Source organism: Centruroides vittatus, unplaced genomic scaffold (genome assembly GCF_030686945.1).
Source record: "Centruroides vittatus isolate TY-2023 unplaced genomic scaffold, ASM3068694v2 contig_986, whole genome shotgun sequence".
Classification (NCBI taxonomy): domain Eukaryota; kingdom Metazoa; phylum Arthropoda; class Arachnida; order Scorpiones; family Buthidae; genus Centruroides; species Centruroides vittatus.
Window position 1 is genome coordinate 745,602 of NW_027122655.1, and position 21,103 is coordinate 766,704.

Here is a 21,103-nt window from a genome sequence, read left to right on the forward strand (position 1 = left end):
CTACCCGCATATGTCACTAGCGCCATAATTGACAACTTTTTTCTAATGGAATATTCATGCTCCTTCATCCTCGTGGTCAGACCTCTATTGCTGTCTTATTCTCCATCCCCTCAGTCTAGCACCTTCAAAATGATACTTGATGTCAAGAAAATGATTGAAAGACTAAATCACACTACTAAGGAATATTTCAGAGGAAAACAATGATGACAATCCGTAATAGACAGGATAATATTCCATCCAGAATCCTCTGGCCATCCATCAGAGCATCTAGAAGATGGTTTGAATGACCATGACATCATTGCCCTAAGGGCAGATAAATCAAAACACATGGTACTTATGAAAAAGGAATCGTACCGCAGTGCTCTAGTACAATATATCTCAGACACAAAATGCACAATAGCGTCTTGTGGTTTCCTTGAAAAAATAACTGCCACAGTGTGGAAGATCTTCAATGCTCCCCTCTCTAATATTTTGAATCTGTCTTCAATGAGAGTTATGGTATTGTAGATAAAACTACTACTACCACTATTAAAATGGAAAGACTACTTAACAAATACATCAATTGCAATCTAGAGGAACATATGTACACTGTCACTAATCCAGAACAAGACCTTCAAAAACTACGGGATCTTAACAATTCGTCAGTCACATATTTCACAGTATGTGACTATGAAGCATTGTTCCAATCTGTAAAACTTGAGCCCTATTTCCGTGAGCTGAGAGATTTTCTACTGATAAAGGTGGAAGGCACTTATAGGTATCTACTGGATATATTATTTAATAGATCTAGCACACTTGATAGTACACTCTTCCTTCTTCGAATACAAAGATATAACTTACCTACAGATGAGGATGTACTGTACATATGGGTAACCCAATAGGGGAAAAAAGTGAAATCTACTCCGCACGCGGCGCTAGTATCGATGAGGTTGCAAACAGACTAAGCAATACGTTGTCGGTTGTAAAGTACGATTTGTTAATTCTTTAAACGAAAATCCAATAATTATTTTAAGACTGGGTAATGGCTGATGGAGGTTTTAACATTCAGGAATAACTAATTACTAAAGATGTTGTGGTAAATATACCCACTTTTATGAGAGGAAAAGCACAGCTGAACAGCAGTTTGTCATCTCGAGACAAAAAGTATCTAGTAAAAGAATACATATTGAACGTATCATAGGAATGGCTCGTACTGTACATATAAAATTTTGAGGCAACACATGCATCCGACAGTAACCAAACTTGGCAGTGAAATTATATTTATATGTTTTATGTTATGCAATTTTAGACCATGCATTGTTGGCAGAGATTCTTAAATTGTTTCACTGCTAATCTAGCTCTCTATTAATACCGTATATAACTTTTTTTCCATTCTAGACCCTAGCCTAATTTAAGTTTTCCATCTATACTATTTTTAAATTTTTGTCTGTTTATAAATTCTAAGATTAAGAATGTATACTATCATACACAGTAAGGTCTTCATTGTGGAACTTCAATTCAAAATAATATAGTGGCTTTAAAATTTGTACTACAGTTGAATAAATATTTGTAAGCTAATAAAAGAATTTTAATCTTTAAAACAAAATCTCTTTTTATTATTTAAAAAAATTCATACTATACACCATCTAGAAAAATTTTACATAAACTCAAATTGTAAAATAAAAATAACAATTAGCTCAATTATTTTATAAACTTAATGTTTATAAAACATTTTTTGTTAAAAGAGCTGGCTTAATATGCTCATGGAAAAACATAATTAGTGTTTCAATCATGTCTGCAATGAATTTACCATCTCTTGGAATGGTACAAACTTTGAAGTCACTTTTTGTGTAAATAAACAGATGAGCAACTTGTCTATTTGTCACTGCTAATTGTCCTTGGATTTGATGAAAATAATCATGATTCCGTTTTAAAGTAATTTTGTCATCAGTACATTCCAAATATGGTATCTTTAGCACATTCACAGGAAGTTTAAAACTGGAGTAAGGACATTTAACTTCTAATATTTTATCATCATCCACTAGCCCATCTGGACTTGCAGCTAAGAATGGGTATTTTGAATGAAGAAACATGCCACATTCTTTCACAGGAGTATTTAGAAAAGAATATGTTTCAATTGCTTCCTTTTCATACCTTAAGCAGTGAGAAATTGCCTTACTTTTTATTGGCCTACTTGACAGTAATGAGCCACACAATTTGTCTGTGTGCTGATTTTAATTTACAAACTTTTCCAAAGTTTGAAGATGTCAAATGCAACAAATGTTCCTTCTTCCAAACTGCACTTTTTCATTGTAATCTGGTCTCTTTTTCCAAATGTTTTATGTACTCCCTACTTGCTTCAGTTACATGTAAAGCACTTAAAAACATTTCAGACATTGTGCTTTTGCAATAATCATGATCTGACTCTAAAGCCCTCATGTTTGCTGGTTGCCTTAATTGCAATATCGGTATTGCACAACCACTTTGCATGTTCATTGTCAAATTAATAACAAAGTTTGTATAATCGGGGATTGTACTGCCAGATGGTCTGGGATCAAATTTTATGTCTTCCAATCATTTTCTTTTCATTCCTCTCTTCTTAAATAAATGAAATGGAAGCTCACTAGCCTTAACTGGGGAACCTTTATGTTGGCAGGTAGGCTGATGGAATGTTTGCAGAACCTGTGTGCATGTTTTGTGACACTTATATGTGTCTGTTCTTCCATATTCTTCTATTGCCAATAGTGTTACACATACATGTTTGCAATACGCTTTAGGCCCTTTACCTGCTGTACATTCACATATTGCACTTTCTGTAATCCCATAATCTGTAATTACTAAATCTGTGTAATATGTGTTCTCCTTGGTTAATTTAGATTTTACATTACCTTTAAAATATAAAAAATGTTTCTCTTTTGTTCCTCTTATTATTAATAAGAATTCATTAAAATACATCTGCATAGCAGACAGTGGCATTCTCTGATCTGGCACCTCCATGTAGGCATTAATTGTCTCTATAGTCAAAACGTGTATTTGTAAACTTGGAGAGAGATCCTTATATTCAGATAAATCAGGAAGTTTGAGTTCAGGAGAGCGATCACAGGATATAGAAAAATTGTGAGTTTCCTGATTCCTCTCATATGCCAGTAACCTGAAAATTATTGTAAGCAAGTTTAATAACTAGTTAACATATGATCACCAATATTTTATTTTGTTTTTCTGTCTCATTGACAGGAAAGCCAAAAAAATATTATTATATATTATATTCTTAACTTAATATATTACATATAATATAAAAATAAACAGTATAAGGTAACTGAACAGTATTGACAAGCACCTAAATATGGCATATATATAGTTTATGCCAGATTTAGTAAAAGAAAATGGGCAAAAATTCACTTGTACAAAAAGTTTATTGGTGAAGAAATTAGTCTTATTGCATTAAATTATTGAAACAAGTAAGAAGACTTGTGACCAATAAAAAGACATTTTGATTATATTTATTTTAAATACTCCAAAAATTGTTTTCTCTTGGTAAAAGATTCAGATATATATGTCTTATATTGTCTTAGAACAGTGGTTCTTAACCTGGGTTCGACCGAACCCCTGGGGTTCGGCGAAGGTCAACCACCTGACGTCATCGTGACGTAGAAACCGTATTGGTTTCGAAAACTAATGCTACATAACATGTGTTCTATTGGGAAATATGCCTATATTTCCCAATAGAACACCTATTATTCTATTGGGAAATATGCCTATATTTCCCAATAGAACACCTATTATACCTATGTTTTGAATTTGAAAAATTATATTTTATTTTTCCAATTAAAAGGGGTTCGGTGAATGCTTATATGAAACTGATGGGGTTCGGTACCTCCAGCAAGGTTAAGAACCACTGTCTTAGAACTTCATAGAAAGTAGTTTTGTTTGTGTTGATTGTTGTTTTAAATTACAGTGATAACCTATTGGTACAGTTAATATTTCAGATACTGGTATAAATTGGTTGTAATATATCAGGTTCAGTACATGACCATATTCCAAGAGGAAAAAACTTCATTTTAAAGTTTTGACTTTATGTTTTGGTTAGGCAAATGTAAAAAGATTCAATGACAACTTTTCTGATCTTTAAATGTTTTTATCAACGAAAAATGTGCATTTTGTGAAATCTTATCCTTAAAACTTTCATCTACTGATAAGTTGCCTATCATTTAATAGTTATAAGGACTTGAAATTATAAATGTTTAAATGTAATAATTAACGATAAAAATGTAGATGTAGATTATTTTAACTTACCTTTCTATGAAATCGGCTTTCCTACCAGCTAACTTGGCATTGTTCTTTTTTAATTCCTCCTTCAATTGTACCATTGTTAACCTTTCTAAAAAATATTTTTGTTCTTCCATTATTATAAACTAAGCTATCCTTCGAACAGAACGGCTTGTTTACAACCATATCGATATGCGCAACACCTATGTCACGTGATCACTTTTTTTCCCCTATATCATGAACTTTGTATGAATTAGTGGTCAGAAAGAATGATAACTCCAACTCACATCAACCAAACGAACTGGATGAATGTACTTCATCTAATATAACCTTAATCTTTCCAGTTAATTTCTTTCACATTTGTTCTAACGTTTTCGACCCACCCTGGGTCATCTTCAGGAATACAATGAATGAACGTGCAGAATTAGAATGTACAAATCGAATGCAGCCCGATTCAAATTACTGTGAAACGGTTAAGTTTGCTGATGGAACATTCTCTCGTGCTATGATGACGATATGGCACGTGAGAAGATCTCGGTGTAAATTTACTGCATAATCGTTAAAATGAATGCTTTACGACTCAAATATCGTGTGATTTCCCTTCATAGCAGTATTTCCACGCTTGTGAAAATTCGGCGCATTCGATTTGTACGTTCTAATTCTGCACGTTCATTCATTGTATTCCTGAAGATGACCCAGGGTGGGCCGAAAACGTTCGAACAAATGTGAAAGAAATTAACTGGAAAGATTAAGGTTATATTAGACGAAGAATGATAACGCCATTTTATCTAAGTTTCTTGAAGATATAGTGCTGTAAGTCAGATACATTGACGACATTCTCATAGTATGGAACAAAATACCTAACCTTGACATGGTACTTAGGTACTTTAACGATAACCCCTATGGAATGTTGTTGAGGGTTGAAAAGAGAGTCATATAGTGGTACATTTTTTGGATATCAATATCACTATGGAGCATGGTCATCTATCCACCAGTGTTTTCCGTAAGGAGTCTTATTCACCTCTATTTATACCTAACAATTCACATGACCCATATTACTACAAAGTCTCTGCTTTTTGAGCACTGGTAAAAAGGGCCTATACACATTGTTCAGAGCAGAGTGAAAAGGAAAACTAATTGTCATGGATCAAGGCCCTGGCAACACAACATGAGTACCCATTCTCTTTGGTCAAACATCTTGTAAAACAATATCTAAGTAAGGGGACCAGAACTATTCAACAAGAAGAACCAATGAAAGTCATCACATATAACAAAACACTTTCTAATATATATAGAGAAATTGCCAGGGCTACTAAGGTACACTTAGCATATCAACACACTCTGACTATTTTTTCACTCTTAAGAAATGATAAAAGCAATATATATGACTCCTACTCTCTAGGGTTTACTCAGTATCCGTTTCCGACAAATGAGTCAATTGCTCATTAATATACATCGAAGTGACAGTGAGAGGTCTGGCTACGAGGATGAAGGAGCATGAATATTCCATCAGAGAAAAGTTATCAACTATGGCACTAGCGACATATGCGGGTAGTGAGGACATACGTGTTGAACTGCAGGATGTAAAATTATTGTATAGGGTTTCAGAACGAGCATAACTTAAATACCTGAAGGCAGTTGAAATATACAGAACAATTAAGCAGGGAGTCGCTATTAACTTTAAGGAAACGGACACACTGTCCACAACATGGCGTGCCACATTTTAACTAGATTCTGCCGACACAAACGTACATTAATGTTAATTTAAATTGTAAAGGATATCTATGACATAATAATTAATGTGAAAATATTGATTATTTATTCATTTATTGTTTAGATAATATACATATTTTGAAATTTTAAACACAATGTATTCTAATTACATAATCAGTTGGAACATCTAAAAAAGCATACGATTTTCGTTAGCTGTTTGGTTCTATATCATTTACCTGACATTGTCTATTTCTATATAGACGAAAATGTTTGTAAATTTTTGTTTTCACAGTCTGGTTTGGTTTTGTTCATTGTATGTTTATACAAACTCAGTTTTGAGAGAGATACTGAATGTGTTCAGTTAATTTTGGACACCAGTTTACATACATAGTAAATAGATATATTTTAATAAGAAAAAATATTCACATTGAAGTAGAAAATACAGATAATATTTCAATGAGAATTTTGGTATTGTTCCCCAGAATAAATTTTTCAATATTTTTAGATGCTGAAAAAATAGCATCTTGTATACAATTTTCGGATCACTCATTATTGAGGTTGTTTTGGTAATTGCTTTTTATAATTTTTATTTCTGAAGTAGTTGCTTGCAGAGAGATAATTTATGTACTACCAAATAAACATAATCTGCCTAACATGGTTAACCAGCAATGGAAATTTTTCAGATGGAAAGTAACTCTTATAAAAATCAGAGAGAGCATTTTGAAACATATTTTTTAATTTGTAGTGGATTGTAGACCACTTATTTTCACTTGAAGTTCTGATATTTTATTGATGTCTAAATTTAGGAGGTGATGAGAAAATACAAAAATTAGTTTTATTCTCTTGTAAGATTTTAAAATGCAAATACAATTCCTGTTAAAGTTTCTGTATTTCTTCTTTATATTTTTTCATGTCAGATTTTCTGTTTGCAGAATTGGAAAATGTGCCATATTATTGAATTCAAGTTGAAATTCCAAATTTTCAGCTTATTTTCAGAGATTTTTATTTTATCAAACATGTTTATAAGTTTGTTCAATCTTTGAAGACCTTATAATTAAAGTCTTACATCTAGTTTGTTATCAAATCCTGAAAAGGAGTTTTCTGTTTGTTTTCTTTCAATATTTCATATTTCTTTTTACTTGTAAACAGTTTGTGTTTGTGCATTCTAGTACCTAGTACCTAAAAATATATATATATATATATATATTACTTAAAAGCAACAAAAATATTACTTTTTGAATTTGCAAATGCATGCATTAGCATTTGCATGGGCTAAGATTTTATTTTCATATTATTCTACAGTTTTATTTCTCTTATTCTCTCTTAAAATCATTTCTTATTGGTTAGGCTAATGTGTAATGAATATAGGAAAATAATAGACAAGTTGCAAGTGCTTATATAGTGGTGCCTCATATAACGTACTTAATCCGTTCCAGGTGCACATCCGTTAAGTGAAACGTCTGTTATACGAAACGCATTTTCCCATAGAAATACATGTTAAAACATCTAATTCGTTACGTAGCATAAAATAACCGTACTGTATCATAAAAAAAATGAACATGGGGTGCGTTCTTTTATTCCTCTCTGTAACTCTGCACGAGCGACATCCGTTTAAAAATTCCTGCGGAACACGTTCCTAAATTCTGGTGGGAGTGCACGCCCTTGAACGGCAAAAATGGCCGCTTGTAGCAGTAGTTTACGATGGAAAGCAACATGGCGTCTTCATGGCTCAGATAGTTTCGTTTCCGGGTCCATTATGTGGTTTTATGAATGAAAATTTAGAAATTGTGAAAGCGCGAGTTAGCGCACGCGGTGATGTAAGTGTCTTTGAGTTTTTTTTGAGGCTATTTTGAATGCTCTTTCAACAATTAATCCATTTTATGCTTAAATTTTACAATTGGGACCCTTGTTTTGCCTTTAAAAGCTCATATTTTAGAATTATAGATTCATCCATCACGATACTATCGATAGTGCGGGCGCCGCCATCTTTCTTTTTTTCACCGTCGTTCCTAAATGCCTACAAACAGCAGTGCACTCCCGTAGTAGCGGAGACGCAAAGCAACCGCTATTAAAGAACGCACCCATGGAGCAGTCACCAATTATGCCGGAAAGTCCGTTGTTCGCAGCCAGTCCGTTGCTCGAGTCACGTAACGGCCAAACAGAAAGTCCGTTGTTTGCAGCGTCTGTTATTCGAGGCGTACGTTATACGAGGCACCACTGTATTTCATATTTCAACAGAGCTTCTTGTACAAGAAAATAAAAATTGAAGTTTGTGATAAATAATAATGTTATGGATTTTCTTACAGTTTTTTAAATATTTTGCCTAAGGTTCACTTACAAGACATCTTGTTGTATAAAAAATGTAATGTAAAATAAGAATGCATTTGCAGATTCTGAAAGGGTACAAGCCATTACCATTGATACTATTGTTTTTATTGTATTATCTACTGTATACTGAAGTCATACTCTTAAAAATTGTTTCATAGATTCATATAATGTGCTAAATCCAAAATTTCACTTTAGCTAATAAAAGTGGGTTGCAGGAACAACCTTGGCAGCCACATGCATCAAGTAGATCACAAGTTGCTTGTCACTGATCTAAATGAACATGTGTTAAGGAGGATTTGTCTTAAATTATATGAAATACTAATCACTATTACTACTAACATTTGGTAGAGAGCCTTGGACTTTGAGAGAAAATTAGGACAATAGAGAAAAAAGTATAGTAAGTATGAACACTAAAATTATTACCTGGTTACACAATTAAATAAGAAAAGAAATAAAATAATAAGATGAGCTAAAAATAAATAATTTAGTACAAGAAATTAATGTATATAGAAAGAAATGGAAAGATAATGTTGGAGAGAACAGAGCAGTAGAGATGACCTAAACAACAGTTAGTTATATACTGGGGTAAATGATTAAGAGATAGACTGAGAAGGTGGAAAGGAAGTTTTAAGGCCAGTATCAGCAGAAGTTGCCCAATTTGTAAAGCCAAGATGATAATGATAATTGTGAAAGGAAACCAATTTTTGTACTTTTCATTTTTTATTTCTTGACAAGGAATTTATTTTTAGATATGAATTTAGTAACTTTTTACAATTATTTATCTTTTAAAATAAATAATAAACAGTTTGTAAATAATAAACAGAAATATTTTGAATCAAATAATTAAATTTATCAGTATTCCAGTTCAGTCAAAATATCCTTTAATCTCTTTACAGTTAGAATTATCCTACTGAATTTTATAATTTTTAATACTGGAGTTATCTGCTAAGATTAGTTTAATGTTTTATTTAAATATAAGATTATTTTTAGTAGAGATTGTTTAAATTTAAGCAAATGATATTTATAAGTAAATATAGAAAACTTGTATATAAAATTTTAAATAGTATTTTTTAAATAGTGATCAGAAAGATTATGCAGCAGAAAGACATAAAAGATTAGAAAATATAAGATTGCTTGAAGAAGAAAAATCAGAACTCCTTGCTGAACGAAAAAATATTGAATTTAATCAGCAGAAGACAGAAGCCTCACTCAACAAAGCATCTGAAGAAATGCATAATTTCAGGTACAAATTTAGAATTTAAGGTTATTATTTCATGGTTCAACTGGTAATTTTGGTGCGTTAATGAAAACCAAGTTCTTGTTTTTTATTGTTGATCAAGGTTGAGAAATCTGCGAGTGATGTGGCATGCTTGCAAAACAACAATCCTCATTTATGGTATAAGGTCAACAGTTAGTGGCAGTTTCTTTTAGGTACACAGTTAATGTTTTTGGAATTAGAGCTGCCACTGACATAATTATTGGTATTATTAGTACTTCCTTTTGCTTTCAAACTTGTTGAACTTTGTTTCTCAGTGATTGATATTTGAGAATTTTTGTTTGTTCTACTTTTGTTCTAAGTTTTTGGTATTAGGTATTGACACTTCAACAAAATAGGTTTTCCTTGAAACTTTATCAACAAGAACAAGATCAGATTTATTATAATCAATTGATTTGTCTGTTGTTAGTTGTTTATCTCAGTGTAATATTGCTGATTTGTTTTCAATAACTGGAGGTGGGTTGAATTTGTAGTAAGATGCCATATTACTAAGAAGTTAGAATTTTTGGCCAGTCATTGATAAATTATTTTAGAAATTTGATTATGTCTTGTAGTATATTTTGTTGGCGCAAGTGCCTGGCATCCTGAAATATGTTGAATTGTTTCATTGGCCGATTTGCATGCTTGACATTTGCCATTAATGTTATCTTTCAATATCATTTTTTGGTAATATTTTGTTGTATTGATTGATCTTGAATAGCACACACAAAGCCTTCAGTTTGGCATGGATGTTTGATTTGTGCAGCCATAATTTAGAGTTTTTAATATCAATTTTTGTGTCCTGTTCCTACTGGACACAAATGTGGAAATTGACCATGACCATATAGTGACATTTCAAGCCATTTATGTCTGTTCCCTGTTGAGATTTTGATTTTGGTGACATTTCCAACTATATTTAGCATGGTAATTTTATTATCTACTTGAGCAATTACTTTGGTAATTCATTGTTGCCTTCTGTGAAATATTTTTGTAATTTTTCAATTTGTGAATAAGCCAAATATTTTATCTTAATCAATCCTCATCCACTTTTGCATCTTGCTATATATAATCTATCCACACAGCTTTTCAAATGGTATTTACAATATTTTGTTATTATTATTCTTTTATATCTATTTAGGTCTTCCAAATCTGTATCACTCCACTCTAAAATGCCAAATATGTACAGTACATAAGCACTGGTATTGCCCATGTATTTATTGCCAGTATTGCATTATGGGCATTTAGTTCTGTTTTTAATATAGATGTTAAATGATTTACATATTTTTCTTTGAAGAGTGTTTTAAGTTCTGTATGATTCACAGATCTATTTTGCAATATTCTCAAATATTTGTAAGTTTGATGTTCTAAGGTAAGGTGATGTGAGGTAATCGTCACACATAAATGGTTCAGGGTGTGCAGCTGCAGCAATGGAACAGGTCGTGTTCACAGGCGGTCCAAACGAGCAAACATTTTGTTTGTTGCATGTTACATGGTGCAGAGCTCTTGTCTGTCACCACCTTAAAAAGCTAAATTTCATGACATTTTAAACAACAGCAATCTACTAAAAAAGATTCACTCAAATGAGAAATATGCAAAAGAATAAGGAATTTATAAAGATTATAATAGTATATATATATATATTATATTTGTAAATTTTACATGTTGCAATTTAAAAATATATAATACAATACAATTTTTGCATTCTTTAATAATAAAGTTTTGTTGCTGTAGAACAATTTTTTCAACAAGAAAACCCCTCCCTCATTAATGTTAAAATCTGGCCATCTTACTATAATAAGAATAATTTAATAATTGGATATAAAGTAATTGACAACTAGAGAGGCAGTTAGACTGCCATCTCTAAAACGTGAATGTTGAACATCGAGTGCCGCTATCTTGTAAGCCTAGAAGTTTGACAATGGTGTTTGGAATATTGAGCATGGCAAGTAGAAGTTTGGCTTAAACGTCTGCATTTTTCATGTTTTGGATTAAAATTATGACAAATTTTATTAAAGTAATAATTATTTAAGCATTTATGAATAACATTGTAAAGTAACAGATGATTTTAATCCAGAAATTATTTAACTATTCAATTTTTTTGCAAGTGATGTGAAATACCTATAGAATTTTTATATATTTGTGTTCATAATAGCTTATCATAACACTGTAGAAATAGTTTAATTTGTTTATTTACCTTTGCTGATAACCTTTGTTGCTCTTGAATGTTTCTGCCATTTTTGAACAATATCCCATAAATCAGTGTATGATGTGAACGTGTGGCACAATGTGTTTTGCTTGGAGTTCAAACATCAAATGTGTACTTCTGCTTGCTGTACAAGTTTAAAGTTTGAACTTTGGCTACAACCTCTATTAATTCTTTAGATAAACATGGAGAGCATACAAAGTATTAATTCTTAGTAGGAACTATTGTAATTGGTAAAATTTATTTGGAAATGTATAACCACATACTTGAGAAATAAATTAATTTTTGAAAACACTTAAGGGTTTGAAACTTTCAGACTACTATGTATATGCAGAATGAGTGTTAATCATTATATCTTTCAGGCAGCAAGATCGAAGCATTCGTCATCAGATAGAATCTTTGCAGCAGTCCATTATGAACTTAGAAAGCAGTCGGACGAATCAGCTTCGAAGGTTTGGTCATTACATGCCAGAATTGTTGGATGTGATAGACAGATATTATAAACAAAATAAATTCAAGGAAAAACCAGTTGGTCCAATTGGTAATTTATATTTTAAATTTTGAATTATTGAGTGTTGAAAAATTTAATTACACAAATGTTTAATTATGCAGAGAGAAATAAATAGATCTTAAGTTAATTCTTATCAGTAAATTTATTACAACATAGCAACACTGCCTAGTTTTTAATGCAAAGTTTCACAATAATTTACAGACTATTTTAAAACTAAATTTAATTAAATAATCAAGATGTCTGGTTTTTGTGTTATTAAAACTTTTCTGTATAAGAGTATATTTCAGAATTTATTGATCAATACATCTTTTATGCCCTTTCCACAAGAAATTTTTTTATTAAAACAATGTTTTTGGCCTCTTTTGAGGACTTACTTCAGGTTTCAATCATTACAAATCAGACAATTACTGAGTATTCTAAATTGAAATGTTCTAAAACTTTCTTTGATGCCACCACTTTTTTGAATAAACTGATACTGAAGAATGCAGTACATTATCAACCTCATAGTAATCACTGGTTGAAAATCTCCTAAAGGGATACAATAGATCTTAAAAAGTAGACAGTTACATAAATATATATATATGTGTGTGTGTGTGTATATAGTATATTAATTTACAATACCAAGCATATCATTTCTTTATATTGCTACATAATTTATTGTGTACAGTAGACTTGTCTTAAAATGAACACTCATAAAGTGAATTCTTGTGTTAGAGCAAATTTTACCATTGCCTGGCAAAACGCAATTGTCACAACATTAATTTTCACACAATAAAGCAAACAAAAATTTTATCAGAATTTGTTAAACTGTACTGTAAATTACCTTTACAATCCCAAAGAAATAATCTTATTCCCAATAATGATTTTATTATTCATATCAAAAAGTGTAAAAGCAAACTGGAACTGTAATACAAGTATACCTCAGGTTATGTCGTTTTGAGGTAAGTCATTCTCGATTATATGTCATATGTCAAATAAAAAATATATATATGAAAAAATAAAAATCAATTTTAAATCATTTTATTCGACTTAACATCTGTCTGCCACGAATATTGAAGTTGTAATATCACTAGAAAAGCATTAGAAGTGCACGAAATCATGTTACTATACAATAAATAAGAATAAAAATACAGTAGAGCATTGTTTATCCGAATCAATTGGGGACTGGGGTTGTTTGGATAACTGATTTTTTCGGATAACCGATTATGTACGAAAAAATATATTAACCTATCCGATGTTGAAATTTTTCTCCGTTGTGTGTTGCTTTGCATTGAATTTTTGTCAATTTTAAACCTAACGAAAATTTTTATAATAATAATTGAGGCTATTGTATCGTTAAAAATTATATGTTTATTTTGTACAAACAAAATAAATATTTTGAAATATATAAAAACAAAAAAATTATACTTTAGGAAGTTAATCTAGTATCAAAAACGTTTGATTCAGCATGACACAGTCCAACTGGAAAGCTTTTGGTTAACCGATGTTTCGGTTGACCGGTTTTCGGATAAACAATGCTCTACTGTATATAAAATCATATTAAAATATGTACACTTACAGTAAATGTTAATACTGTACAGTACATCATAAATCCTAGAGAACGAAATATGAAAACATCTGTGACTCTGTGTTGTCATCTTATTTAGCAGTCTTTATTGGTAAATTTAACATAAATTACTTTATTTTCTACTATCGCAAAATAATTTTAATAAGTGTATTTGTTATTTAACCATACAAAATCATTTTATTTTATAATGTCTTAGAGCAAACCCCATTAACAAATAGAGTCCGTGATGTACTGTAAACATCGCCAAATTGTAAACATGTACATTTACAAGTATGTACATACTGTACACATATTTGTAAATTTAGATTATTTATTTTTCTGTACTATATTAAAAACTAAAATCTATTTGTTTGTAAGCTTAAAATAGATTCTTATTAACCATATATTATTAAAAATGCATTTATAAATAAAATACAGTACTGGGAATGGTTATTTGTGGTTTAGCCTAGTGACAAGTAAATTTGATTTAAGTCATTTTTCGACTTAAATCACCTCTCCTCGAACCAATGTACTGACATAAGGTGAGGTATACCTGTAAATGTTCTATTTTGAGTAGAATAATTTTCTTCTAGTAAGCAAAGACAGGTTTGAATGCTGGTTGTAGAGCAATTCAAACATTTGGTTTTAGCGGACCATTCTATTCTACTTAGAAAATAGGTGTTAAAGTTTAAGGATGCTCCTTTAAATGGATTCAGTCCCATGCAAACATGTCTACTTTGGATATTGGGGGGTGTCTTACAATGATGCCAGGTTTGGTTACTTTTTGCCAAATTTGGCTCCATTTTTACTCTTTTGATGCCAAAAAATATTTTCTACATTTTCAAACGATTCTCAATAGAAAAAAATCAGATTCCTCTTAGATTTGTTTTGTTTAACCATTCTGATATACTACTCCAAACTTTGCTGTTTACAGCAAATATCATCTCCTCATTTTGTTTGATTTGAAAATCGTTTAGAACATTAATTTATTTATGTAAATAAAGTTTATTTTATTTAACTTTATTTAGTAAATTAATTCAAAATATTATAATTTAGAGATTTTGACTGCTTGTTAATCCTTAAGTCTGTAAATTATATGATCTTGACACTGAAAATCATTAATACAAATTTTCAATAAAGCAAACTAACTACCGTTCCTCTAGCAATTTGTATTAATGCAAGTCGACTGTACGTGATATCATATATATTATCAACTCTACTTTAAAATATGTGCATTTAAAGTATAAATTAATTTTAAAGAAAGTGGTGACATCAAAGAAAGCTTTTAGAACATTACAGTTTAGAATTCTCAGTAATTTTTTGATTTGTAATAATTAAAACCTGAAGCAAGCTCCTGGAAGGGTGTGGAAAGTGTTATATTACTTTGTGAAAATTCTTTTCTAGCTTTTGTCAGTTTATGATATAAAATTTATTAAGATACAGAAATCAGTACAGTGGTACCTCAGAACTCAATTCATTTCATCCCTGAAGGGCATTTTAAGTTTCAGAAAGTTCAAGTTCCAAAACAATTATTCCCATAATGAATAATGTAAATTGAATTAATTCCATTCCCAAACCCCAAAAATACCATTTTAATTCTAAAACATGATAATTTAAGCTAAGTAAATGCCCTAATTAATGCAAAAAACAATGAAAATAATTATCCTTAACTATAGGTTTACTGTATTCTTATGCATTTTAACTAAATAATCCTATATTTATAGCTATAGGTATTTTTTTTGTTTTTATATTTATTAATATATCTATTCTGTTTGTGCAAAATAAAAAAATAATTTCAGGCAATACGATCATTTTTTCAAAAACGTAACTTTCCAAAGGCCTTTAAAAAGACCTTTGCCAAATGGGCACTAGCAGTGGAATCATGTTTAAAGAGTCTTGTTTTTGCATTCTGTTGTGATAATCATAAAGACGAATGCACCCTTCAGCAGTTAATAAGGATGACGTGTAATTTTGATCGCTTAACATTGACAAAAATTCAACATGGCACGACACACAACAAAGAAAAATTTCAACATGGGATAGGTTAAGTATCTGTGAAATCCAGCTTCATCTTACCTATTGACAATTAAACCTGGACAGTTCTATTAGATGTGTGTGAAATAACATCTTGTTTTGAAAATTTATGAAATGTATTTAACAATGTAAAATCATTCTAATCATTTTGAAACACCCTGTATAATGATATCAGTATTCAAATTTATAATACAAGAAATGAACAAGGATTTTAAAAACTTGCCCTGGTGATTCAATAAAATAAAATATTAACTTTTTTCAGAAAACATAATTTATTATAGATCAATTATCCAAAATTTAATTAAAGAACTTGGACTAATATTAAAAAAGTCATAAGAAATATTGAAGTCTGAGATTATCATATTGCATATGATTAATATTTAATCCATCAAGATTGTATTGACTATATGCTGTATCATAAATTTATCATTGACTTTAAATAAAAACAAAAATTATTTAGTGATAGTCATATTATTAAACACATTATAGTGATTGTAAAATAAAAAAATAATAATTTATTTAAAATTATTTTCTTCAGGAATCTGTATTAAACTAAAAGATGCCAAATGGGCACTAGCAGTGGAATCATGTTTAAAGAGTCTTGTTTTTGCATTCTGTTGTGATAATCATAAAGATGAACGCACCCTTCAGCAGTTAATAAGGATGACGTGTAATTTTGATGAACGTAAGCCATCCATCATAGTTAGTAAATTTCATCGTCAGGTAAGTTGTGTTTACTTTTTGTATTTTAGTGAAATTAATTAACTGCAAAGAACAGTCAATAATCAAAACTTTAATAATGAAGCAATCTAAATAGTTTTAGTATTTCTGTTTATATCCAAAATTTCAATGAAAGAATAGTGTAATTTTTTTTTGTTTTGTTAATATGTGAGTAGAACTGGATGTACACTAAAATTAATCAAATAAACACCAGGTAATCTAACATAAAACATTTTATTCCAGACAATATGCACATTCCAAATAGCATTTAGAATTTGAACATCATCAGGTTAGTTAGGAATTTAAAATAAGTAGAATGAACATACTATTGCGTATTTTTTAAAATGTCTACAGAACAGTTTGTGCCAATTTTTAAAATATGCACATATATCAATCATATGGCATAAAGACATATCCATATTAAGCAACACATAACATATAAAGATCAAAGATACAAAATAAACAACACACCAACCACTGCTGTAAATCATTGGTCTATAACTTGAAATAAATAATTATAAATCATAAATAAATACCATTACAAACACATAAACATAAGTTATTATACAAATCATAATTCTGTGATTAATGCCACACTACTGATCTAATTTGAGTTGGTGAGATGTGTGAATTTATTTTATAACACAATCTACATGCATAGGAGAAGTTTTCAATATCCTTGTACTTGATTACAGATTTCTAAATCTCCAGCTTCTCTATGCCTTTAATATTGGAGATCATGTACTGTTTGGATAACCTTGATTTCTCCCAATCTATTTTAACCACTTGAGGTTTTTACATGTGGGTTAGTAAAGATGATTTGGACTCTGGGGAAGTCTGCCATAATATCAGGGTCTGTCACATATGTGGAGAGTGCAGTGATACTCCTACTATGCTGTATATCCAATTTATGTTCATGTATCCTGACCCCCATTGAATGCCTAGTAGACCCAATGTACACCATTTTGCTATCCCATTTGTTGTCTGATAGGGATGCTATAAATGCCTGGTAGTCTGTTGGGATTGGGGGGTCTTTTCTGTTACATAGTAGGCTGAATATAAGGAAACATCTCCTGTACATAATACTTACCTGTCATTTCTTGGCAATTGTGGTGTGTAATGATTTTAAATGTGGGTTAAAAGTGAGAGGGATCCTCTTCCTGTTTATCTCTTGACACTGAAATGGTGCCATTCACACACATTTTGTATAAGGTTGGTGTAACTATGTGACCTGGTTATCTGTTCTATAAGACTTAATTCCTCTGCTAGCACTTGTGGGATAAAAGAATGTGTGAACTCTTTTTTAATTAAGGCTCTGAAGTCTGCCATCTTGTATGGAAATGGATCACATGATCCATTTGGAATATATGTGGAAATTGCACATTGTTTACAATAGATGTGTATATGTCTGACCCCTCAACCGTAATCTCTGTGTCTAAGAAGTGGACCTGGCAGGGCTGTGTTGTTTCACCTCAAGGAACAGCCCGTATGGATTGTCATTCATTGCATCGACAAACTGCGTCAAATTCGGTGTTGTCCTCCAGAAAATAATGATGTCATCAATATATCTCTTGTACAGGATAATGTTATGGAGAAAGTGGGGAGGGTCCCAATTTCCAGTTGTCTGATGACCAATTCGCAGATGACCCCAGAAACCATTGCCCATGGGGCCATCTTTACTTTGAGCGTATACAACCCCATTAAACTGAATATAGAACTAAAACACATTAAGTGGACCAACTCCAGTACTTGCTGGTGCATTGCTTTATCCTCCATTCTTGTAAACAGGAAGTCTCTGAAAGGGGGTTGCTGTTTACAAGAATGGGCAGTCTGTTATCTGGAGACCTATGCGAAATGGTGGTCAGAAGGTTGGAAAGCAGAACCCTACCCAACTTCCTCTCCAATATTCTCCTATATAAGAGATACATAGATGATATCATCATCTTTTGGCGTTAACACAAGAAATAAGAAATATAGAAGGGATAGCCATTGAGCATGGATACAACAATCTTATATGTAGGTTATGTGAAAGTTACAAACATATGCAAGAAGTAGCATCTAGAAGGATGGAAATACCGAACAATGAAAAGGAAAATGATAGAAAGAGGATCCCCCTCACTTATAACCTGCATTTAAAATCAATATATAATGCAATTGCCAAGAAGCATGAGATCAATATAGCATACAGGAGATGTCTGTCCATTTACAGCATACTAAGGAATGGAAAACACCATCCCAATCCGTACAGATTACTGGGAATCTACACAGTCCTGGTAAGAGATGGCAAATGTGATAGAGAAATGGTATATGTTGGCTCCACCAGATGTTTGTTAGTGCTAAGATTAAAGGAGCATAAGTCAGACATACTACACGACAAATACACAATGATCCTTTTGACTTATGTGACAGATCTGGACATCACAGCTGACTTTAACGAAGCACGTGTCATCCTCACCACCCCGCATCATGATCACCTCAAAGTGTTGGAGGCAATGGAAATGTTTAAGGCGGGTTGCAAGTCCACATGCATTAATTTTAAAGCAGAAATGTCGCTTTCCACGGCATAGCAAGTCCTAATTAACATTAGCATTTGATTTTATATTGGTTTTATAATGGTTTAAATTGAATCTAGTGCACATTTTGAATCTCATACTAATATCCAATATTTGAATATCTTGGAATACGTGCGCACTTTGAATCAGAAATCGAATTCCTTCTAAATTGAAATTTGAAAATTGAGTGAACAGCTTGCAATGGATTTATGTAAAAGCCTGAAGAAGAGCCCAGAAAGGGTGTCGAAAACGTTTGCAATAGTAGAACATTTTTGCTCCAGTTATTTGGTTTAAGTAAAGTTGATTTTAAATTAATTTAATATTTAGGAAGAAAAGTATCAGTCCAAAATGGGACTTAAACCTATGACTCCTGCTTACTATGTATATGCACTGCCAATTATGCTATCTGGACCTCCATCCACTTCCCACTTATAGAACCATTAAGTTTGGAGGGAGGCTCGGATAGCATAATTGGCAACATATCTGCACAGTAAGCAGGAGTTGCAGATTTGAATCCTACCCTGGGCTGATTCTTTTCTTCCTGAATATTCTAAATTAATTTGATTTGATATTAGATTGTTTATGTGGTTATACCAATATATATAAAATTCAAGATTTTGTGCTTAGCATGTTTATAAACATAAAACAAAGAAAACAACTATAAAGGATTATTTAACATGTCTGTTTGAAAGGCTGACGTTGACATGTACCCATGTATTTCATGCATCTGGTTTTTAGTTTCACAATAAAGTGACATAATTTGTACAGTTTTGTAATCATTCTGTGAACAGATCCTTAAGACATGGCTTGATAATGGGAAATTTATGGCCACAGAAAAATTTGAGAAAATTAAATAGACTTGATGTGAAGTTGGAAGGTTTTTACTTTTTAAACTTTGACTTAACAAGGTTTTACTGTAATGAACAAACATATTAGTCACCTAATACCTTCAGGTTTACACAAAGGAATGAATTCGAACCTGAAAGTGAGTTACTAAGATCTTTTTGTAACTATTTGAGTATGTTAAAGTAAAAACATACCAAAAATGGAACAAGTAAGTCATTTGAAAGATTTTGATAATTGAATGATAAATTATTTTACATTCAAATGAAATTGTAATTGGAAGCACAACAGTAAATGGTTAATGTTAAATTATTAGAGTAAAATTATTTAAAACTTTTCTGTACTAAAGTTTTATTTAAACAACTATTTTTTGGAATAATAAGAAGTAAGTTATAATCTTTAAATTAAATTATCAAAATTCTTAAATAAATCTTTAAACTAAACTAAAAAATTATCATCTTTCATTAGTAATATTATTAATTTTATTGATGTAAATGTTTTAGTGTCATTGCTAAATCAATAAATGTATATCAATAATTTCATAGAAATTATTTACCAAAATGAATATTTTTCAGGTGTATAATGTAAACAGATATAGCGTTCATTCAAACAAGTATAGCAGTGTATTGCAGATGCTTGACATTACGAATCCAGTTGTAGCAAATTGCCTTATTGATCAGGTTAATTTTTTAAATTTAATTTGCAGTTATCTTACAATAAAATTAATCTTTAAGTGATAAGAAACCAACTCACCACTAGCCAATACACCAATCAGAATGAAATATTATAATAATAAAATAAATAATTTAACTTGTGCATTAGTTAGTAGTTGATTGGCTTCTTGTCATTTTAATTTATATTATTGTCAATGTATTTCTGTTAAATATTAATTTTGAAATTAAATATAGATTTATGCTAAAAAGATAATTGAAGAATTTCAATGTAAAACGTCTTGGTAATCCAAAAAATTATGGTAGACGGTGATCTCACAGCAATTCTCGGTTAGAAACTATATAATTTTATTCTCAAATTGAACTACAAATGCATTTCAGGTTGGTATAATATATTCCAACCCTTCCTCAGTGTATTTTCAAGTATATAAATTAAAAAAGGAAGAGAGAACACCTCTTCCTTGCCCCCAACCTACATATTA

At 31.0% G+C, this 21,103-nt stretch overlaps 1 protein-coding gene across 1 annotated transcript in view; it reads left to right on the forward strand.

The window, feature by feature from the left end:
• The window catches only part of SMC6 (Structural maintenance of chromosomes 6), a 143,486-nt gene that overhangs the window by 80,156 nt on the left and 42,227 nt on the right, over positions 1 to 21,103 (forward strand). Inside the window, exons 13-16 of the mRNA XM_067283419.1 lie at positions 9,365 to 9,529; positions 12,107 to 12,285; positions 16,374 to 16,558; positions 20,526 to 20,630. Coding sequence (XP_067139520.1) covers positions 9,365 to 9,529; positions 12,107 to 12,285; positions 16,374 to 16,558; positions 20,526 to 20,630 — 634 coding nt within the window. The remainder of the gene's footprint in view (positions 1 to 9,364; positions 9,530 to 12,106; positions 12,286 to 16,373; positions 16,559 to 20,525; positions 20,631 to 21,103) is intronic.